The 24,873-nt window shown below is 38.5% G+C and overlaps 1 protein-coding gene across 2 annotated transcripts in view; it reads right to left on the bottom strand.

Annotated features, from left to right (window-relative positions):
* The window catches only part of Exoc5 (exocyst complex component 5), a 59,161-nt gene that overhangs the window by 33,443 nt on the left and 845 nt on the right, over positions 1-24,873 (bottom strand). Inside the window, exons 2-4 of one of the 2 annotated variants that reach the window (XM_050162396.1) lie at positions 4,652-4,746; positions 3,093-3,240; positions 96-290 (exon numbers count right to left, since the gene is read on the bottom strand). In XM_050162396.1, coding sequence (XP_050018353.1) covers positions 96-290; positions 3,093-3,240; positions 4,652-4,746 — 438 coding nt within the window. Of the gene's footprint in view, positions 1-95; positions 291-3,092; positions 3,241-4,651; positions 4,747-24,873 lie in introns of those variants that run through there. The other variant, XM_050162397.1, reaches the window with a different exon arrangement.

Consider the following 24,873-nt stretch of genomic DNA (forward strand, 5'->3'; position numbering starts at 1 on the left):
TAGGTGAAGTCCCCACACATGCAAACAAATCTTTTTTAAAATATAAGGCAGAACAATTAAAATTTGATTATTGCTTTTATTTTGGCAATGCTTACCTTTTCAGAATTTGTAAAAACATCAGATTTCAATTCTCCATCTAGAAACTCATTAAAATATTTCATCAATTTCTGAGCCTCCACTGCACGTTGTCTAGGTGTGTTTACCCCTTCCAACTGGTCTCCAAGGTGACACACTTTTGTGGCTACATAGCTAATGTGCTCATCTAATTCTTGAAAATGTTGAAAGGCAACCTGGGAAAAGAGCGCACAGAAAATACAATCAGAGAATTAAGTCTATAAATTAATACCTATCAAAACTAAACTATCAGTTCAGGGTATTAATGGTAGAGCAGCCTACCCTAGGTTTGACCACTAACATAGCACAAAACATATATACATACCGACCTCACTACTACTCTCTAAGAATAACACAGACCTTACATACGAGATCCACAGAATAATTTATACTCATTAGCATGATATGATCTGACAACTCTTAACCAAGTTTCCAACTTTTACACACAGGCAACTAGAAGTCCTAAATGATGACTGTGAAAACAATGAGGTGCCAGAAAGGCTAGACCTGGGGAGGGAGAATACAGCTGTGGGGAGGAAGGAGAATACACCTGATGGGAAGAGGGAGAATACAGCTGTGGGGAGGAGGGAGAATACACCTGATGGGAGGAGGGGGAATACACCTGATGGGAAGGAGGGAGAATACACCTGATGGGAAGGAGGGAGAATACACCTGTGGGGAGGGAGAATACACCTGTTGGGAGGAGGGAGAATACACCTGATGGGAGGAGGGGGAATACACCTGTGGGGAAAAGGGAGAATATACCCGTGGGGAGGAGGGGGAATACACCTGTGGGGAGGGAGAATACACCTGATGGGAGGAGGGAGAATACACCTGTGGGGAGGGAGAATACACCTGTGGAGAGGAGGGAGAATACACCTGATGGGAGGAGGGAGAATACACCTGATGGGAAGGAGGGAGAATACACCTGATGGGAAGGAGGGAGAATACACCTGTGGGGAGGGAGAATACACCTGTGGGGAGGGAGAATACACATGTTGGGAGGAGGGAGAATACACCTGTGGGGAGGAGGGAGAATACACCTGTGGGAAGGGGGAATATACCACTATACCTGTGGGCAGGTACGCTTGCCTATGCATTGCAGTTTAGAGGTCAGAGGGCAACACCAGGTGCCTTTCACCTTACTTCATGAGATACGGTCTCACTGAACTCAGAGCTGCCTCTATTTTTGCTCTCTGCTCCCTATCCCTGTGCTAAGGCTGCAGTGAACGTCACCAGACCCAGCTTTTTAGGGCTCAGGTCCTTGTGCTCACACAGTAAGCCCTTCACCCACATCCACCTCCCCAGCTCTGGGACTGGGTTTCTGAAGAATACTTTTGCTACTAAACTGAAAAAATTAGAAAATGTATTAGAGGTTGAAGGGTACTGACTAAAAAGAAAACATTAACATTAAAAATGCCTAAAAACAATGCTAAGTTGGGTGTGGTGGTAGCCTGTTATTTCAGCACATGAGACAAGGAGATAGGAAGAAATTGCAAGTGAGAGGCCAATCAGCACTATGGATCAAGACTCTGGCTTAATACTTCCACGAAAATGCAAGTGACACTAATATTTATGACAAATTTGTTCTTTTCAAGTTTTGAAAACAGGATGGACTACAGCAATTATCCTGCTAAAGCCAAGTTTCCCGTGTCCTACAATCCATGAAAACTGAATGCAATCAATCCCTTAGATTACCGCTGATAACTCAGTAAGATACTTTTGCTCTAATCTTAGGGGGAAAGCTGAAACATTTGAAGACTTTCCATCAGATACTATTCTAAACATATCACATATTATATATTACTATCAATATGTTTACTTATTTAGTAATTATAACCCATTTTACACATAAAAACATGAAGTTCAGAGATGTTAAATTGCTTGAGATTATACAATTAGCTTAGTGGTCAGGTTACAATTCAAACTCAGGCAGACGGGCTCCAGTTTGTTACATCAACTATTAATATTATTTTTATTAATCACGGAATAATTGTATTAGAAGATTATAGAAACTGTCACCATGACTATTCAAAAACATATTGAAATTATTGACTTTTTAAATCAAATACTTTACCACAGCCATATAGAAATAAGCTTGCTCCCTAGGAGTGAGAAAACTCAACCATGTTCTTCAAACTATACTTAGAAAAGGCAAACTCCAAATTAAACCAAGCCAGGGAATGGGATTCAGACATTCAGACCTAATAGGAGATAAGAAGTCTGGTAAGCTAGCCTGGGGTCAGGCTAGCGGTTTGGTTTCACTGAAAAGTAGACTGAGGAAGAGAGTTCTGTAGCAGTTTTCCCACAGCTACAGTAGAGCTCTCACTGAGCACATCCTAGGGGTTTTTGTGAAACCACTCAAATCAAGTTTCTTTAGGGCAGCAGTTCTCAACCTGTGAGTCATAACCCCTCCCACATCAGATATTTAAATTATGCTTCATAATAGTAGCAAAATTATAGTTATGAAGTAGCAAGATTTTATGGTTGGGGGTTCGCCACAGCATGGGGAACTGTGTCAAAGGATCACAACATTATGAAGTTTGAGAACCACTGAGGTAGGGGATAATTTGATCCAGATCTGGCTTTATTTATGATTAAATAAAATTAAAATGACTTCATAAATATCCATTTTAATTAAAAATTTCTCAAAGAACAGATCTATGGACTAGCCAGTCTTGTGAAAGCTTACTCAATTAGAGGTGAAGCAAGAGTCACAATCAGGCATCTACCACCCTAACCTGTAAAGGGGAATCCTGTGATTTCAAACCCACCCAAGCAGCACACCAATACCAATAGTAGGAAATAACAATACATTATCTTATTCCACAGGACCAGAGAGTTACAAGTCACTACAATTTGACTTGACTCTTCAAATGCCTAAAGCTGAAAAGGAATAGAGATATAACCAAAAAACAAAAAGAAAGAAAATACATTATAATCTATATAAACCATTCATTTCTTAGCTAAATGTATACCTGATTGCTTTTCTGGAGCTCTTGTACCTTCTTAGCAAATTCCTTAGCTTCCTTCTGACACTGCTGTTCTAACTTCTCCACCTTCCTTTGAATTCTTTCATCCATTATCTGAAGTTCTTGAATATGATTCACAAATTCTTCTAACAACCTAACAGAGGAAAGTAATAGTACAACCAATTTGCCTGGTATTAATCAAAAGGAACTCACCAGAGTGCTTTAGGAAGGTCTCAACAGGGTTTGCTGAGATAGGGATAAGCATGTTCATTTTCTTTACAGTACCTTCTAATTTCTTCAATGGGGAAAAAACTTTTGGCGTGGTTTTAAAATTACATAGCATTTGAAAATATAGCCAGTTGTTATTGACTTTGCAATGGATTATCTCTAAAGTAAAGGAAAACCTCAAAGAATCCCCATTCAATATCCAAGCAAGCTTTAGAATTTAAAAATCAGGAAGATAAATGTAGAATAAAAAATGCACCACAGACTTCAGTGACTTTGTTTCCCTGATTTACAGCTATTAAATTTAAAAGAACATAGCCAAATTTTCATTATTATTTATTTGCCTGTTCAGAGTTGTGAGTTTTGCTATGTATTCTAACCTCCAACTCACAGCTCTGTATTCTAGACTAACCTCTAACTCACAGCTCTGCCTTAGCCCCTGAGTGCTGAGATTACAGGTGTGCACTACCACACACAACCGAGTTTTAATTTCAGAAGCCTAACCAGACCTTTCTAATTTAATGTTAAGTGGAGAAATTAAACTCTTAATGTCAATAAAATCCTCATCCAATCAGCTCAAGTGCTTAAGGAAAAATACAATTTCAGACTTCTAATGGTGTAAGAAACTTTTTGACATCTGGTGATGGATGGAGATAGAGACAGGGACCCACACTGGAACACTGGACTGAGCTCCCAAGGTCCCAATGAGGAGCAGATGGAGGGAGAACACGAGCAAGGATGTCAGGACCACGGGGGGTGCACCCACCCACTGAGACAGTGGGGGCTGATCTATTGGGAGCTCACCAAGGCCACCTGGACTGTGACTGAAAAAGCATGGGATAAAACCGGACTCTCTGATCATGGCGAACAATGAGGACTGATGAGAAGCCAAGGTCAATGGCAAGGGGTTCTGATGCTACTTCATGTTCCGGCTTGGTGGGAGCCTAGCCAGCTTGGATGTTCACTTTCCTAGACATGGACGGAGAGGGGAGGACCTTGGACTTTCCACAGGGCAGGAAACCATGACTGTGCTTTGGATTAGAGAGGGAGGAGGAGAGGAGTGGGGGGAGGAGTAGAAGAGTAGGGGGAGGAGGAGAAGAGTGGGGGGAGGGGGAGGGAAATGGGAGGCTGGGAGGAGGCGGAAACTTTTTTTTTCTTATTCTTAATAAAAAAAAATAAATAAAAAAATTTAAAAAAAGAAACTTTTTGAGATAGGGACAAACTGTTAATTAAAATTGTTTTATATGAACCCTGAAAGAAACCCCAATACAGTTGTCTCTAATCGAAACAGAATTTGTAGTACTACATTGGGACTATCAAAATTTTGTTTTTTAGTTTACCTTTTGGGATCAAAAGCTTCAGATCCACCTCTAGAACCACCTCCTGGGGTTCTCCACACCAGACGCTCGATGTATTCATCAGCCACAAAAGGCTCCTGGTTTACAGAATAAACATGTTTTAACAAGACTTTACAGAACAAGTTACAGTCTAAAACAGGCTTTACTACTTGAGATCTTGAAAACTGATGTCTATTTTATTATTAAAAAGGTTTTTGTTGTTTAAAATTCTTTAATAAATAAGGCTAATTAATTAATTAAAGAAAAGTAGTATACTAAAATATTAGAACAGCATTACTGACCAGTTGGAGCAACCAAATAGAAAATGAGCAAAGGGTATAAGGAGGCAATTTATTCAAACAAACAAAAAAACTTAAACCCAAAACAAAACAAAAGGTATAGCTTTACTAGCAATCAAACAACTTAAGTAATCTTTGGGGGGGGGGGGCATGAGGGAAAAATAGGGTCTCTCTATGTAGCTCTGGCTTGTCTGAAACTTGCTATGAAGACCAGGTTTGGTGTGGGACAATTCTGTATTCTGTCAATTATGTTTTAAAGAAACACTGATTGGCCAGTAGCCAGGCAGGAAGTATAGGCAGGACAACCAGATGGAAGATGAGGCGGGGTAATAAGAACAGGAGAATTCTGGGACGGAGGAAGCCCATTCCTCTGCAGTCCTGTCCAGACACCGAAGAAGCAGGATGTGACCTGCCCCACTGAAAAAGGCACTGAGCCATGTGGCTAACATAGGTAAGAATAATGGGTTAATATACATTACAAGAGTAAATAAGAAGCCTGAGCTAATGGGCTAACCAGTTTATAATTAATATAGACCTCTGTGTAATTTCTTTGGGGCTAAATGGCTGTGGGACCTGGTGGGAGGACAGAAACCAGGCAGGACAGAAACCTCAGACAACACAGGTTGGCCTTAAACTCAGAGATCTTCCTGTCTAGGCCTTGCCAGTGCTGCTGGGAACCCTAACCCTAACCAAAGCATGAGCCACATGACATCCATTAAGTTATTATTTTTTTAACCCCAGAAGCAGAGAACTGTATTTTAATTATAGAGTGCAGTGTGGTAAGAGGACAGGATGCTGACAGTTGCATGGCACAGCTGCCAACCAGGCAGAGCCTTTTAGGAAGACAGCTGGCAACCTCCTAGCAACATCAGCAGTGTTACCAATGCTCAGCTCCAACCCCGTCATTTTATTTTCCCAACGGCTTGGAGAATGAGGCAAGATCATAATAAATTCTTGGTTGCAAAGCAAGTCCCTGTCTCAAAAACAGAGATTAAAAATAAAATTATAAGGAAATGCATATATGAACAATAAATTCTGGAGTAACTGTACATTGTGTATAATGCTATAAACTACATACATATTCAATAAAACTTCACTTAAAAGTGGGTAAACTTGGGCTGGAGAGGTAGCTCAGAGGTTAAGAGCACTGACTGCTCTTCCAGAGGTCCTAAATTCAATTCCCAGCAACCACATGGTGGCTCACAACCATCTATAATGAGATCTGGTGCCCTCTACTGGCCTACAGGATATATGTAGGCAGAATACTATATACATAATAAATAAATAAATCTTTTTTTCAAAAAAAAAGTGGGTAAACTTATATGCAAAGCTATATACTATTAAAATCACATAAAACATTCAATGAAATGAGTTAACATGTATACACTATGTGAAAACAAGCACATTAAATTTTCTCAGATACAGCATTATTAGATTACTATTATTTAAGTTATTAAAGTATAAAGTCCAATCAAAAATAGTAAATATGCATGTTGGGCAAAATGATGCAGGTTTGCAATCTTTGCACTTTAAAACTTTTGAAGAGCAAAGACTTGTAAAAGCAACATGAACACCTAAGATTTCTAGCAGGGTTTGTTTTTACACTGGAGGTAAGTTCAAAGTGTTAAACAAAAATCTGTTAAGAAATCCTATACCCAGCAATACCAGCATTCAAAAGCAAGGGAGAAACTGAGATATTCTGAAATAAATAAGGAAATAACAACTGAAAGTCTGTTACTTGCCTAAGATATGAGGTAAAATAAATGACCACTATACAATAACCTAAAAACATATAAAATAAAAATCCTAATAGATTGCTGGAAGGCCTTGCTGGCTGGCCAACAGCTTTTCCCAAAATTTCAGAGACATGAAGACTCTTCCTTCCCAGCAAAATTTCCTGCTCTCTACCTGCCCTTAGCTGGAGAATGTCCCTTGAACCAGAGGACTGACCTTATCTGAAGGCTGTGTCTAAGCCAGATGCCTGATTTCGCTTTAGCCTGACCCTTGGCACAGATTCCTGCTAGAAGATTTGTGCTAGGAGCTCTGCTATAGGACTCTACTGCCACATACGGAGCCTAATGCTAGGAGCGCGCCACTGAATACAAACTAGGGTTTGTCCCAGGCTCCCCAATCCTAAACATTCCTTATATTCTGGAATAAAGCTGAGAATGATTCACTAAAGTCTGTCTCCTGGCTGCTATCTAAGTCATACCCACAGCTGTCAGAACCTTGTTCCCAGCTTCTGCTCCCTCCACCCTTGTGGACCAATGCAGATAAGCAGCCGCAAAAGATAAGTAAACAGAAAGGTAGTTAAATCTTAAATAATAAAACCAGCTACAACTTGATATCTTGTTTCATATGTAATTTAAGAAATTAATATACTTTACAAGTTATAAGCTTATGTTTGAGGCATATAATATATAAAGGTAATTTTGTGATTCAGCAATAAATGAGACTTTGGGTAACTGCCCAAATAGCCAGTTGTCTCTGTCATTTCTTGCACCTTTTGAAAGTTGCTCAATTGCACTTTCTGTTTTCTCAAGTAATATTATTTCCCTTCTCAGGTCTTTAATGGGGCTAAAGACTAGATAGTCATAGTTACTTCCCTCTCATGACTTAGCTAAGCCATTTTTAATATAAGACTCAGACTATTAAAACATTTAACATGTTTCTTGTTTAATGCTGGCTGTAATTCTAATTTTTATGTACGTTTTTGCCTCCTCTTTTCCCTGGACAGTATATATTTGTTCTTATTGTATATAGTTTGTATTAGGCCTAAAACTCTTATTAGACAAAAGGGAAAGCTGTTGCGGGAACTCCTTCAGCCAAAGCCATTTATTTGGTCTCATAAGTGCAGATGAAAAGCGTGCAGGGTCCTTCTTTCTGCCGGATTCAGTTCCAGTTCCCAGTGCATGCAGAGAACTGCAAATGGCTAGCCTTACTGTGAGTTTATCCCCAAATAAATAAACCTTTGCTACTACTACAAGAATTAGGAACAAGAAATAAAGTACAAATGCCCTGCCTACCCTATCTCCTAGTCTGTTCATGTCTCATGTCTGCAGTGAAAGAGATCTTGATATTGAAGGGGGAATGCTTTTGTCTAAGCACAAGGGAAGTAAGAAGTGCACTAAAGAGGTTGGGAGATGACTCACACTTAAGAGGACCTGAGTTCAATTTCCAGCTGTGTTAGGGATCTCACAACTGCCTGTAACCCCAGTCCCAAGGAATCTGATGAAATCTTCTGGCCTCCACAGACACATGCACACATGAAACATATACCTTCACAGACACATATACTTCAAACAAAAAATTCCAAAAGAAAAAATAGAGCTGCATTAAACTCTGGCTTTCAGTGCTGCTTGATAACACTGGCTGCTTGTATTCAGAGAATAAAGGGGAATAAAAGTATTCACCTTTGGCGGGGGCAATCAACTTTGATCTTCAAGGAGGGAGAGGCGCTGTTCTATACCAAAGCAGAGACTAGTATCTTCTGTATCACAAAAATAATTCTCTTGGGAAGATCAATCCCCTCAGTTTTGAAAGAACACAGATAAGTGTCACAACAACAGCCTAAGAAGACTATGTCAACCAGTTTAGATAGTAAGAATAACAAAAGCACTAACTATAAGTAAGATGGAATTAGCATGATCACAAAGGAGATAAAGGGTCAGCTGCAACTTGAACCATCTAGCTACCAGACCAGAGATTTACTCTACTTTTAATGATCTTTAATTTCCTCCATGAGACTGAACTGGAATCCTGGAGGATCTGCTATCAAATGAATATGGTGTAGACGCTAGTGACACAGGGTGGCCTATTGTGGACAGTGATGTACCTCCAACTCTCCCTGCAAAAAAAGACTTGCTTGATGCTTTTACCTGGTGATCCCCCAGCTACTGAGTGTCATATTTCATTGATCATACCTTTCTCAGTGTAACACAGCTTCAGTGATGAGACAGGAGCATGAAGGCCTGATGTGTATGGTCAAAACCAGACAAAGTGACAAGTTTCATAACTCCCACACAGATACCACCAACACAGCACACCGCCATATATGTTCTGCTTCTCATACGCCCTCTCTTACTTCCTCACCTACCTCTCTACCCCAGGGGCACCTTCTAATAAATATGATACATAATAAACTCTCTCAGTATCTGCTTCTAAGAGGACCCAAGCAACAACACTGTCAAGACAACAGTGGTAGAGATGAAAGTGGCAGAGGTCAGAGCATTGGGAAATAAATATGTTCATATAATTTTAAGGGATGTATTTAAATACTGCTGAAGAGTTGGAAGTGAAGAGAAAGGAAAGTTAGCGGGTAATTTTTTAATTAATTAATTATTATTTTTTATACATTACATCCTGATTGCAGTTTCCCCTCTTCCTCTCTTCCCAGTCCCATCCTCTCCACCTCTGCTCTTCCCCAAATCCACTCCTCCATTTCCCCCACAGAAAAGAGCAGGCCTCCCAGGGATATCAACCAAACACTGGTATAACAAGTCACAATAAGACCAGGCACATAGCCTCATACCAAGGCTGGACGAGGCAACCCAGTAGGATGAAAAGGGTCCCAAGAGAAGGCAACAGACTGAGAGACAGCCCCACTTCCACTATTAGTAGTCCCACAAGAACACCAAGCCACACATCATAATGTTTATGTAGAGGATCTAGGTTAGATGTTGTGACATTTCATTTGTATTTTAATAAATAAAGTTTGCCTGAAAACTAGAGAGTAAAATAGCCGCAATGGTCAGCCTTATAGACCAGGCAGTAGTAACACCTTTAATCCCAGTAGCCACACTGGTCTGCCACAGAAACCGGGCAGCGCAAGTCTTTAATCCCAGCCCTAGAGAGAAATATAGGATGGGAGGAGACAGCTCACAGACTCAGCTTCATTCTGAGATCCCTGGAGGCAAAAGTGCCATTTTTGGACTGAAGTAGATGTAAGAGCCAGTGGCATACTGTTCTGCTTTTCTGACCTTTAGGTTGAACCCCAATTTCTATCTCTGAGTCTTTATTAGTTGTGCTTTGGTCAGACACATACAACTCCCTATTGTCCATTACATATATGTAGAGGACCTCGGTCAGGCCCATAAAAACTCCCTGATTAATTCTGTGGGCCATCCTATAGTGTCCGTGACCCCTCTGACTCCTACAATCCTTCCTCTCCCTTTTCCACAAGATTCCCAGTGGGTCTCTGTACGTGCCCTATCAGTTGCTGAATGAAACTGCTCTGATGACAGTTATGCTAGGCTCTGATCTACAAGTATAGCAGAACATCATTCGGAATAGTTTCATTGACTTTGTTTATTTATAATGCCAGTCAGAAACAGGAATTTCTTAAAGAGGTTTATGATCTGAACAACTATGTTGGTAATTTTTAGTGATGGATGCCAGGAAAGGGAATGGAAAGGGAATAAGGAAATGAGAGTATATATCATACTATAAACTAGCTGTCAAAGTGAAAATATAAAGCATGTAGTTAAAAAACAAAGTTGGCATTATAGGGACAACAGAATATATAATTTTGAAGTAAACAAATATTTAAAACCTCAGTAATGCATGAGATCATTAGGAAGGAGGAAGGCATGACAATTTTGGGGGAAAAGAGCAGGAAAAAGATTCTATAGAATAGACAAAATGAGACACCAATGAAGGAGAAAAATTGAGAAAACAATCAATATTGTAAAAACAAAACAAGTTTTATCTTGTGAAACAAATTATTGCTAATATTTTTTTTAAAAAAAAGCATTTATTAATAACTATGGGTACAAGTTTTTGGTTTTTTTTTTAAATAAAAATTTCTATTTATAAACCAAACAAACCTCAATCCCATTTTCTAATAGATAACCTTCCTGTAATGGCATTTACCTTAAGAAAAAAATAAATTAACCAGTGCCCTGGCTTTTAAGTAGCTATGTCCTCTCAAAAGGCTTCTCACTTAAAAAAAAAATGTCAAAGAAACAAACTTTTAGTAATTTTATAAGTGTAGCACGAATGATAAAAACTCAGAGGCAAATATTGGGGTTCAACCTGAAGATCAGAGAAGCAAAGCAGCCAAACCACTAGAGAGCCCTTACCTCTTTGAAATCTTCAGACTAAAAGAGAGTGAGTTCCTGTCTCATCCCACTTTATAGTTCTCTTTAGTGCTGTCGTGCACCACCTCAGCCTGGCTCTATGGCTAACTAGTGCTGCTTCTGGGATGAAAGGTATGTGCCACCACTGCCTGACCTGTACGGCTAATTAATGTGTCTGTTTGGCATTCTGATTTCTGATATGTAGGCAAGCTTTATTTATTAAAATACAAATGATATATCACTGCACTTCACCCTTTTGGTCTCAAATTTAAAAAGGCTATAATTAATATAAGAAAAACTTCATACAATGAGTATAATAACTATATATAATATATACAAGCAATAAGTATATCAACAATGTCAATTTGCATTTGACAAATTCAGAGAAAATGCTCCATATCTATCCTATCTTGGTGAGTCCAAAGCCTTTTACCTACTTTACTTTCTATCATAACTTGCTTTCTGCATCTGGTAAACTATAACTATCTAGTCTTCAACTCCCTCAGAGACCCAAAACTGAAATAATATTGAGTAAGCAGGAAGTGTAAGCAAATGACTTCCAAAAAATGTTGAGAAATGACAGAAACAGCTGGCTGCTTGAACAGTCATTCCTCTGCAATTGGGGCATCAACCTTTGGCCTACAGGCTTAGCACATTTGGCAGACTTTTCTGTGAAGGATATCCTGAAGAACTGTCCTACCTTGTCTTGACAATGTTTGGCAGACATTCTCTTTTGTGTCCTGCTTATACAATTAGGACAGCATATGTCAGTAATCGAGGCAAGGACATTTTCTTGCCCCATGGCTTATTTTTGACACAAAGAAAGTAAACTCAATGTGGAGTTTCTTCAATGCTTATTTTCTTCTCTGAAGTAGATTGGTGCTGCCAGGAGCAGACATGTCTCATTGTCATACAAATGAGCTTATGTTATTAAAACATCTTAAATGCCATATTCTCTAAATCTCTGAATTGTCTGAAGATGACTTATCTAAAATAAATCCTCGTTTGACCTTGAAAACATACCTAATATGACAAGTTCGATTATAATAGGTGATTAATTACTAACCTACATTTCCTTATTACCCTAAACAGTTGGCAATACTAATTTTCAAGCACTAGAAACTTGCATTTCATTGTTAAATGAGATTAGAGTACCATACCTTGAACAACAATAGAAATTTTGTCTTAACAAAATTCATCTTAAATTTGTATCAATATACAAAACTTGTATACAATATACAAAAATCCAATCCAATGTAAAACATTTAAAACTAGTAGTTGCTTTTTTAAAACTAGATTCAGTAATCTACCTTTTTATCATATCTATAGCTTCTCTTTTTTCTTTTCAAAGCAGAGTCAATAATCTAACCTTTTATCATATATCTGTATTCCCCTTTTTTCTTTTCAAAACAAGAACTCTAATCTCCTTTGTTCAACATTCCTCCTGGCTGTAATCCATAACAACTGGTAACCAAGTCCCCTCAACCATGACAAATAGTCATAACCCACTGAACAATCAAAAACCACCCACCCAAACTCTTGGGAATGTGGATGTTGTGTTCTTAAATTAGCTTTCTTCAGTCTGGGGGAGGGGCGACTATATCTTTAGGGGATCCTGAAAAGAAAAAATTGGGTTGTCAAGTCCTGGGAGAGGAAGTTGTATCATTTGTTGTCCAATTTCTGTGCAATACAAAAGTGCAGGGCTTGTCTCAAGTCCTGGCTAGAGTAGTCTGTTAGTATGGATCATCTCAGCTCGCCACCTCAAAATTGTTTTGAGCAGTGTGTAGTTCAAAGCTGATCTTTAGGTGGTATTCTTCAGCTCAGTGGTGTTACAATAGTCCTGGAGGAATCCCTGCTGTGGGGCCCCATCTTCCTTTTGGAGACAGCAAAGGTTGCTGATAGGCATGCTCATGGTTCACTGCAGAAAACTGATAGAGACTCAAACCCGAAATCAAGTATAGGAAGGTAGATGAAACTTTTTATCTAGAATTAGTTAGTACTCTATGACCATTAATATCATGGCAAAAAGATATATATATATATATAATTTATATATTATAAATTTTATACCTTAAGAAAAGCTGTTTAAGAGTCAATATAAAACCAATGGATTACAAGATTAGTAGCAATAAAACAGTCCTTAAATATTTGGTTTTCTTCTGTCCTGTAGCAGGTGTCTCTTCTGACATGAGAGAGATTTTGCATACTTTAACAAACATGCTTGGGTTTAGAGAAGGAGAGAGCCACACTCTACTCCAAAGTCAGCTCTGATTTTTAATTACACTGGGACTACAAAAAGACTGCATTATATGTCCGTAGAAAACAGCAGAACCAAACATTTGGGAAGATTTATGAAACTTTACCCTGTTGGAAATGTTTAACAACAGGACAATTTAGTCTTTTTCTTGAGACATTTTTGTGCGGGACAATTCTATAGTCTGTCAATTATATTTTAAATAAACGCTGAGGGCTGGAGAGATGGCTCAGAGGTTAAGAGCATTGCCTGCTCTTCCAAAGGTTCTGAGTTCAATTCCCAGCAACCACATTGTGGCTCACAACCATCTGTAATGAGGTCTGGTGCCCTCTTCCGGCCAGCAGGCATACACGCAGAAAGAATATTGTATACATAATAAATAAATATAAATAAACGCTGATTGGCCAGTAGCCAAGCAGGAAGTATAGGCAGGACAACCAGAAAGTTAGTAGAGGTGGGGCAATGAGAACAGGAGTTCTGGGAAGAAGCTCTTTCTGCAGTCCTGCCCAGACCATGAAAGAAGCAAGATGTGACCTACCCCACCAAAAAAGGTACCGAGCCATGTGGCTAACATAGATAAGAATAATGGGTTAATATAAGTTAAATGAGCTAATAAGAAGCCTGAGCTAATGGGCCAATCATTTTATAACTTATGGGGACCTGTGTGATTTTCTTTGGGACCTAGCGACTGTGGGAACTGGGCAGGACAGAAACCCCAACAAGCTTTGGAGCCTGTCCTAGAACTCGTTCTTGTAGACCAGGTTGGCCTCGAACTCACAGAGATCCACCTGCCTCCGCTTTCCAAGTGCTGGGATTAAAGGCATGCACTACCACTGCCAGGCAAATTAACCCATTTCTATTCATCTATGTATCGCCACGAGGTTGTGCTTACCAGGAAAGGCTCTGGGCATTTGTCTCCCTGACTCTGCCTACTCTCTCTATCTCTGTTCAGATTTCTTGCCTGGCTTTACTCTGCTAAGTCGTTCACCAAAATTGCTTTATTCACCAACCAATAAAGCAACACATACACAGAAGAACACCCCTCATCATGTTATGTATATAGGATGATTCCTATTCCTGACTGTATCTTGTAAATGAATAAATAATAAAATCAATTTTGTATCATTGGGCATAAATTCAATGGTTTCAATATGCAAAATATCTCTTTCTGTAAATTGTGAATTGGCAACTATCTTGAGAAGTTCTTTAAGATACCTTAGCACCTAAGAATAACAGGCAATTCTGATTTTTGAGCAGAATCATAAGGGCTTTGATCTATGTTTAGTTTTCTAATTTGTAACCTGCCTTTCCTGATTTATTTGCATCAGTATAGACTATAGGGACTCCAATTATTGGTGTATCCTGTACAATGTGAGGAAGGATCCAGTTAGTTCTCTTTATAAGATGAATACTCTTACTTTTGGGATAATTGGTATTAATCTCTCCCAAAAACCTAATACATGCTCTTTGTCAGGGTTCACTTTCTTTTCATAATTTGTCAATGTCATCATTATTAAAAGGTACTATAATTTTTTCTGGGTCTATTCCTGTAAAGAGTCCATTGGCTGAATCACCTTATTAACAGCACTTAGATCTATCACCATTCTCCATTTTTCAGATTTCTTTTTAAAAAACAAATACAGGAGAATTCCAAGGGCTGACTGATTCTTCAATATGCTGAACATCTAGTTGCTCCTGTACCAGCTGTTTTAAAGCCAGCAATTTCTGTTGTTAAAGACCATTGCTTAATCATACAGGTTTGTCTGTCAATCATTTTAAAGGCAGGGCTCTTGTTGCCTTTGAAATATCAGCAGTTGTTGTGCCCTGTTCTTGTACAACCTGAGTGGTAGCTGTCTGTTCTTTATAAAACCTTCTACTATTTTTCCCAGAAACATGCATTAATTTATGGTTTATTTTTAAGACTGGAAGAATGTTAATCTGAGTATGCCATTGATTTAACAAATGACATCCCCACAAATTCATTGTTATGTTAGCTACATATGGTTTTAATATTCATCTCTGTCCTTCTGGCTCATTTGACCCATTTCTTGCTCTGTTCATCTGAGATAAAGTTCTTATTCCTGAAAACTGAACATTTGCATCCTGAAGAGGCCAATTTGGATACCAAGATTCTGATGAATTATTGCACCAAACCTTCAATGATGTCATTCATTCATATTTTTAATTTTGATCTTTGTTCATTTACAGACGTTTGCCAAAATATTCACTTTATGAGTTCTCTTGAAACTTTTGTTCTCTCTTCTATAATTGTTCTAATATCCAGAGCAGGATGATTTCTTACACTAGGTATTAGGTTCTTTAATTGCTCTGGGGAGGAATTTCCTCTACAATGACAGGAAACAATGGAACCATATTTGGCATATGAGGCCCCTCACAGAGTTTCCTGATGGCAAACGATTTCCTTGAATATTTCTTATTGACCTACATTCATTAGTCCAAAACCTACCTTTGCCACACCTTACACATAATCCAGAAGGGAGAGGCATTCTGAATGGATTATTCTAAAAAAAAAAAAAAAAAAAACCACACACACACACATTGTTTCTAGGAACATCCTATCTACAGTCCCTTTTAAGGTGACCTTGTTTGCCATAATTATAACAACTGACATTTCAATTTTTACTCAAGCCTCTGGAAATCACCTCTCCTATCCATACATCATCATGTTCATGAAATTCAGTATTCATTGTATCTTGAATCCACTCTCCAAAGGTGCTACCTTCCTTTTAATGGCCTAATGATCCTTCTGCATAGAAAACTGGCATTTTCAAAAGCCGGAGATTCAATTGCTTCTGATATACTATCCTGTTTACTGCTGAAGTGAATCTTTATAAGAAATCCATGAAGTTTTCTTTTGAGCCCTTTATGACTTTAGAAAATTATTCAATCTTCTTTCCTGGTATAGGAGGTTCTTCTGTATTTGTGTTGCTTTCATTGGTTATTAAAGAAACTGCCTTGGCCTAATTGGTAGGGCGGAACTCCGGTAGACAGGGAAGACAGAACAGAATTCTGGGAGGAAGAAAGCAGAGACAGGTAGACGCCATGAATCTCCGGCCTGAGACGTTCATAGGTTAGAATCTTGCTGGTAAGCCACAGTCACATGGTGATACACAGATTTAATAGAAATGGGTTAATCAAGATGTGAGAGTTAGCCAATAAGAGGCTAGAGCTAATGGGCCAGGCAGTAATTTAATTAATACAATTTCTGTGTGATTATTTCGGGTATAAGTTAGTCAGGCAGGATGGAACAAGGGGCTCCACTCCCCACACTACACTTTCCTACTTCTTCAATTCTGTTCCAAGCATTCAAAACTGCGGTACAGCAAAAAGCTAGGATGTGACCACCATACAGAGATTGCCTTTCTACAGTAGCATAATTTCCTTCTCCAAGAATTTGATCTTGGGAGATTTCCATACCTCTAGTTTTACTGCATTGCTCAACAGTCTTAGCCTCTTCTCTGAACCAGGTACTCCACTGTCATTGTGAACCAGGCTCTAAAACAGCTTTAACCAACTCTATATAGTCTTTAGGAATAATTCTAATATAAACTGACCACAAATTTAACATTTGTTTCACAAAAGTGAATGCATGCCATACGAGACTATTGTTTCCTTGAATCTCCTTAAATCTAACATTGGCACAGGCCATTCATCTCTTCTTACTCTATCATTTGGCAATTCCTATAAGTTTACTGGATATATTTAAGGCTAGTTGTTTGAAAACCTAAATTGTTCCTCTCTATTCTTATAATGCAGAACTGAAATTCTCTATTAAATTCCTGTCTGGATTTGAATATCTCTGTGATCTGTTTTATTAAGTTTTTCTAAGGCCTTTATCTCAGCACTCAGATTAACCAATTTTTTTAGTGATACAGCAAAAACGATAATGTTGAAAATGATTACAATTGACAATACATAAATCTCATCTAAATTAATTATCCTCTCATTTAATAATTCCATTTTCGTTTTCCTTTTTTTTTTTTCTTTTTTTGGTTTTACAAGACAGAGTTTCTCTGTACCTTTGGAGCCTGTCTTGGAACTAGCTCCTGTAGACCAGGCTGGCCTCAAACTCACAGAGATCTACCTGCCTCTGCCTCCCAAGCTTTGGGATTAAAGGCATGCGCCACCACCGCCTGGCTCTAATCATTCTATTTTCTTTCTTTCTTTTTTTAAAGATTTATTTATTTACTTTTTATGTATACAGTGCTCTGTCTGTATGTATATTTGCAGGCCAGAAGAGGGCACCAGTTCTCATTACAGATGGCTGTGAGCCACCATGTGGTTGCAGGGAATTGAACTCAGGACCTCTGGAAGAGCAGTCAGTGCCCTTAACCTCTGAGCCATTTCTCCAGCCCCCCTTTTTTTAATTAATTATTATTTTATTTTTTTAATCATTCTATTTTCAAACTGTCCAGTGTTTCCAAATTTTTAATGTGAGAAAAACTCTCTCTTTTAACTAATTCCTCCCCTTAAGAATTCCAAATTGTCTTACCAAATCTGTAGATGATGTTGATGAAGATGTGAGGCTTATTGCTGCTAACTAGAACAGTGAAAGCCTGACTGGATTTCAAGGTAACTACCTAGTTTGGCCTGAGAAGGGAAGGGAGTTCAGGGAGCCCACCAAGAGAGAAAAAAAAAATCTAGCCAGAAGTGCAGTGACCCCAGTTGTGTCTAGCTCCAGCCTAAGCTGGTGGTTGTAAAGCCACAGGCAAATGATTTTTTCATGATTTCGTATCCCAAACATTGGGCACCAAAAGCAGCATGAATAATAAAAACTCAGAGATGGATATTGGGGTTCAATCTGAGGATCAGAAAAGCAAAGCAGAGTCACTGGAGAGCTCTTACCACTATGAAACCTTCAGCCTGAAAGAGCATGAGTTCCTGTCTTATCCCTATTCCTCTCTAGTGTTGGGATTAAAGACTGCACCACCACAGCACTACCACAGCCCAGCCTCTACGGCTAACTAGTGTGACTTCTGGGATTAGAGGTGTGTGCCATCACTGCCTGGCTGGCTAGTGTGGCTGTTTTGCATTCTGATCTTCAGGCAAACTTTATTTATGAAAATACAAATAAAATATCACTACACATAAACCTAGTAACAACTTCTCAGTCCATCTTTTGCTTTGCTAGAGTATTTATTTATTTATTTTTCTGGGGGTTTTTTTGCCCCCCCTCCCCCCAGGAAGGATGTCACTGTGTAGCCCTGACTGTCACGGAACTCATTTCAAGGACCAGGCTGACCTTGAACTCACAGAGACCCACCTGCCTCTGCCTCCTCAGTGCTGTGATCAAAGGTGTGAGCCATCACACCCATCTTAGAGCAATTTTTTCAATCCTCAAATCTGCACAAAAGTCAAAGAACTATTACTAAAATGCTATCACATCATATTTAACTCTACATCATAGGCCACTGTATAAATTGGTTTCACATTTTCTAAACACTAGCAATTAAAGACAAAACATGGAGAAATCACTTGGAAACTAGTCCTTTTAATCAAGAATAAAAATCTCCACTGAAACAAAACCAATCAACTTTAATTTTCCACTACCAATACACTACTACACTCAAAACAGATCAACATAATGTGTCAGAACTACCCACAAACTCAAAGAAACTAGAGTAATTCCCCCACAAGCTAAGTTAAAGAACAGGATTTCAGAGTCAAGTACTTCTGTATTGCCTTAGGCCAACAAAACCACAAGTTCAACTGTTGCCTACAGTGTATTTTTCTATTTATGATGTTTATACCTGTTGCAGAAACCTTTTATTCAGAACTTCCATAAGCAATCTCAATTGAGGTCACATTCATGTGTCTGTTTTAAAGCTCACCTTGAGCCACCTTATCCCGATTTCTGTTTCCCAAAACAAACAGCAACACTCCCATTGGCCCGTCAGCCTACTCCACACTCAAGCTACTCCAGCTATCTAATCTGGAGTTATGTAATTTATTCTACAGAATGCCTTCCCCCCCCCCCCCCATTAACACAACTTCCTATGGCTTGGATATGCTTCCCAAAACTTAATCCCTGATGAAGCAGTGTTGTGGGACAGGATACAACAGAAAGTGTTTAGATAATGAAGACTCTACCTTCATCAACAGACTCATTCCAGTTATAAAGAAGCTTGAGAATATAAGTTCATTAACCAAACATTATGTGCTTACTCCAGTCTCTCTCCTGACTCCTGCCCTTACCAAATGCCAACACCTTGATATTTCAATTCCAAGCACTGAGAAAAGTGAATTTCTTTTCAAAATTACTCAGTTTGCTAAAGCAGTAGCAACAACAATGAACCAAAAAAACAAACAAACAAAACCAAGCAAACAAAAAGGAGCAAGACACTAAAGCCTAGCTCAAATCTCTGAAGGTTTCCATTTCTTCCCCACATGAGCACCTCCACTTTTCTGTCTTAAACCCCTACAAACCATAAAAGTTCAAATGTCAATGCAAAGCTATTTGTTGCCATTTGTTCCTTTTCAGCTTTTGTTCATTTACAAACATTAATGCAGGGACCAAACATGATAGATAAGCGCTCTCCACAGAGCATACTATCAGTCCTCCAGTAACACCTTATTACATTGTCCAGGCTAGCCCTGGACTCACTATTGTCCAGCCAGACACTGAATTCTGAATCTTCCTGCCTCAGACTCAAGTAGCTGGATCATAGTCTTATGACACCAGCACAGTCTTACTTACTGTTTCATAACAATTTTTTCTAATTTACTCTCTTCTCCTTATTTTAACTGAGAGCAAAGGCAAGCTCTGTCACATGCCGGTTTTCCTGTCCATCTGTGGTCAATGGAACAATGCTGAACAAGCCAAAATGCTGGCTAGCTAGGGATATGTGCAAACCCTCTTTAAAGGCTCTTGAAACTCACACCTCACACATGCAAACCCAAACTATTAGTTCATGAACCAGAAGAAACTGGCATTACATGGTGCTACTAATAAAAGATATATTAAAAATATGAGCCTAATACAATAACACTGAAAGAAAATGATTTTGCCCTCCTTTTTGATCCATTGGATTTGTTAATGATATCTTATATATTTACTATAAATTAATAAACTCTATTTATTGATTATTGGTTATCTGAAAAGCACTATAAAATTCTTCTTCCAGGGGGCTGGAGAGATGGCTCAGAGGTTAAGAGCACTGACTGCTCTTCCAGAGGTCCTGAGTTCAATTCCCAGCAACCACATGGTGGCTCACAACCATCTGTAATGAGACCTGGCGCCCCCCCTTCTGGCATGCGGGCACACATGGAAGGAATGCTGTACACATAATAAATAAATAAATCTTTAAAAAAAAAAAAATTCTTCTTCCAAGGCTATCATGATAGATCTCCAATTAATCTGGAAAGGTAGAAAAATAAAGCACATTAAGATACTAAATCAAGACAAACTTTAAAAGTTTTCTAGAAACTACCAATACAATCTTGAAGGAGGTACCACTGCTTAAAATAACTCAAACAATGGTAGTTAGAACTGTATCATTTTTTAGGTTATATTAAGTAAAATCTCTCTTCTATTAAAGAATATGCTTTATTTCTGAAAAATAGCTCATGTTTTAGGTTCCAAAGGAAAAGTAACAGAATTTAATGGTATCTTTTACATGACTTAACAGAATCACAAAATTAGATTTAAAATTTTTTAAATAGGAATGGTCTTTAAATATCACCCTCTCAACTCTTTCATCTCATCTCATTTACTTATTTTATTTCAGTTCCAAGAATGAGGATAACAAAGAAGAAAGCTCAAAGGTTTGTTTTAATTTTTCAGTTGGATCAAGCTGAAATTACTGAGTTTAAAACATTTTAATCTTGAGGAAATCTTTGGCTTTCTGAGTCCCTTAGTCTGGGTATCTGTTGCCATGTGTGTGTTTCCTCACCCCTGGTAAATCCCTTTCTTCAAAATTCCAGATGCATGACAAAGCACAGACCCCAAAGGATGAGCATGAGTCACACTTTAGGGTGACAGACCTTGGTACAGACACCATGGGTAACACAACTTTCCAGTCACTTTTGTACTCTCTCCCTGTAGTCGGCTATGACTCTCTCTAGTGTGACTATCTGAAAGGCTTTTCTCCCTGATGGAGGCTCAATCTTGTTTTTTTTTTCAGGGGGAGGGGGCAACTTGCCATATAGCCCAAGCTGACTTCAAACTCAACATTCTGCCTGCTCTGCAAACCAACACCATAATCACAAGTATATACACTACCATGCCAGGTCCCTCCTGCCTCACTAATCTACTTAAATTCAAGGAGGCTGTCATTCTCTAAGAAGTTTATCAAATTTAAGGTAATTTCCAAAATAAGCTTCAACAATGAGAAAACTGCAGTACAGAGAACATAGGTAACCTGTTCAAATCCTCCAACTAATGAGATGTACAGTTGATAGATGTCATCCATCCAAGTCCAAGTTATTATTCATATAATCATTTCTAAAGTGCTAAAACTTCTTGTGACTTCCTTCTAAGTTACTTACTCATATATATTTACAGTTAATAGTGATTGCCTTCTGATATCTTCATAGGATACTTTGAAAAAGCCCTTTTTGTTGTTTTGGTTTTATTTCTGGCTTTTTGAAACAGGGTCTCACTCTGTAGCCAAGTTACTTGAACTGATTCTCCTGCCCACCTCCTGACTGTTGGGATTACAGGTATGGACTACAAAATCCTGCTTTAATCTATACTTTTTTTCCCTTTTTGCAACGATGGAGGTTGAAAACAACACACAGTACTGTCTGCTAGTCAGGCATTCAGCATGTCCTTAGCCGTCTTTCGACTTATTTTGAGATAAGAATCTAAGTTGCCCCAAGCTCATCTTGAACTAGCAATCCTCTTGCAGTGGTCTAAAGTAGCTGGAGTTATAGACCAGTACTACTAGATCCAGCCTAACATACTTAAAAATGCATTTTTCTCTCCTTAATATATACTTAAAGTTAATATATCTTTTTCTCCCTGAAAGGGTCTACCAGTTTTCTTTGCAGAGGTTAACATATTTAATCACCTACCTTCACAACTTCACACAACATGAATTAACTTCTTAGTAACCAAATTCTTTTTGTTGTTTTTCAAAATGTCTCCCCAAATTCTCTGATTTTTCTGTTCCCATTAAACTAGTTTAAGATTTTTACATCTAGGCTAATGAATCAGCAACAGACAATTCTGGAAGAATTAACAAATGACAGGAAGAGATGTCGATGACAACGACAGTCTGTAATCCCCACTGAAAACCAGTCTTCACACTAACTGTAGTCTTATGACTCACTTAAACCTACTAGGGAAAAGTCCTCAGGTACTTCAAGCAAGATCTACAAAAGCTGTCTCAAAACTTCCGCAAACTCCTATCATCCAAGACTTGCCATAAGCCACCACTCCCTACACACACACAAAAGCATGCACACGTGTCTCCCTTTTATTGAGTTACCTTCTGTCACTGCCTTAGAATTACTTCCTCCTGCTTGAAGTTTCTACTCTTCTATCAATACCTAACTTGCGATATTACATGAAACCTTTTTTAATTATCCAGGAAAGAGGCGTCTGCCCTTACTCAGCACCGGGTTTATCAGTTATCCCATCTATAATTTTACTTTGTGATCTTTTAAACCCAATGTCTGGAATGTCAGCTGCATCAATGCACGAATGCATTTTCTGTGGCATGTCTGAGGACATGCAGTGTTCTTAAGTTTAGCACTTTATCTTGAAGTTGATGGGTACTCAAAAATATTTCCTGAATGAATAACTGACTCTAGTTTTTAATAATGAACTCTCCTATAAAATGTAAGCTGCCCAGAGAAATGGGAAGAATATGTTAGAACGACAGGGGAGACGTTCACCAAAGGAATAAGAAAGTATTTTCAGTAGAAGTATAAGAGCAATGTCTGAAGCAACAGAAAAGGAATTTACCATTCAAGCTATTTTTTGATATGCTGAATATATCATTAACCCACAGCACTGAGGAATCCCAGTTCAGATAGGCCATCCTGAGTTTATTATTCAGAAACACCACATTTGGATTCTTTCAGAAAGACCTCTCAACAAGAAATCAAACTAACAGGGTATTCTGGGAAACTTCCAGCACATTATTGCAACCACTGAGTCATCTATTAATAAATCATTCTGTCAACTGAGGAAAGATCCTACAGTTTGATTTTATTGTCAGAAGTTGTCTGTTAAAAAAGATGAGTCACCAAACCAATAATAAGATTTTACAAGAAGCCGAGTTAACAATGAAATTTCATGGGTTCAAAGCTCTACTTTGTTTCCATTAAATTTTTCTAATGTGGAAAATGAAAGTACAATTTTATTTAGTAGTACATGAAAACCAGGATGCATAAAAACAAAATATCCTTGACTACATCCTGCCTTGTTTCCCCCAGTTCTCCAGCTGTGGCTTAGACTAGGAGATCTGCAACCTATAGTGACGGCAGTAGCTGCAGAAATGGCAGCAAAGACAGGGGGCCATTTTCTTTCTCCCCTTTCTAAGCAAAGAAGTCAACTTTTCACTTGGGGAATAAAGACTTACTCATGAGCAGAGTCCTTACAGGGTTAGACTCACAGCAATTCAGGAAAAGACAAATAGACTTCTTAATTATACATAACTGATAATATTTAATTGTAGCTATTACTATGGTTTTAATTTTGATGAAATAAGATACATATGATGGGGGGGTCACTTCAGTTATAAGACCTATCGATATGCTTAAGTCTGTCCTAAGAACCTTCTGGTGACTACCTAATCAACTACTACAGAACTGGTCTCTAAGTTAAACAACTTTAACAACTCTCCACTAAATGGCAAGACCTAGAGAACAAACACACATTTCTTCACCCCCTTTTCTACATCCCTGGGAAAGAGAACACTTTTTCAAGTAAGTTACTGGACTCATCTGATCACACATTTAAAGGAAATAGAGCATGATCCAAGACAAAACTGTTAGCATCAAAGAGAACTCACTGTAGCAGTAGGGTAATGGGATGGTTTTCTGTTAATTAGTGACTAGTGAAACCCATTATTTAAATATCTCAAAGCCTGTACAGATGTAAAAATTGAAACAAGGAACTACAGAATTACCTAGTATTTTGATCAAGGATACACAGTAAAAGTTCAGAGGACTAAGACGGTTTCCTTGGCCCAGTGTAAATAAACAGATGGCAGAATTTTATGATTAGAGACGCTAATATTGTGCATCTCCAGATACTACACCTAAGAAAATGCAATAATTCTTCTTAAGTTTAATTATAACCCTCCACTCAAATCACTTTCGTTATAACTTACAATTTAAGCATGCTATTTCAGTGAACAAATGCGATGTCTGTGCTAGGCAAAACTGCAAGCCAAGGTGCGGTAACAAAAAAGTAACAGTGAAAAAAGTTGAGTTTGTTATGGAAACCACGGCATTTAAACTTCAAGCCACAATCCACGCTGACGCTCAAACCGAGAGGACCCGATTTTCACCCGTGGTGATATTCTTACTGGAACCGCAGTGTGCTTTACAACTACACTTCTGTTGATAGGAAGGAAGCCCGGCAGAGCCTTCATTTTTCCTCTTATCTCTACTTCTTTTTTT

The sequence above is a fragment of the Alexandromys fortis genome, unplaced genomic scaffold, assembly GCF_014885135.2.
Source record: "Alexandromys fortis isolate MF-2015 unplaced genomic scaffold, M_Fortis_MF-2015_v1.1 scaffold_130, whole genome shotgun sequence".
Taxonomy (NCBI): domain Eukaryota; kingdom Metazoa; phylum Chordata; class Mammalia; order Rodentia; family Cricetidae; genus Alexandromys; species Alexandromys fortis.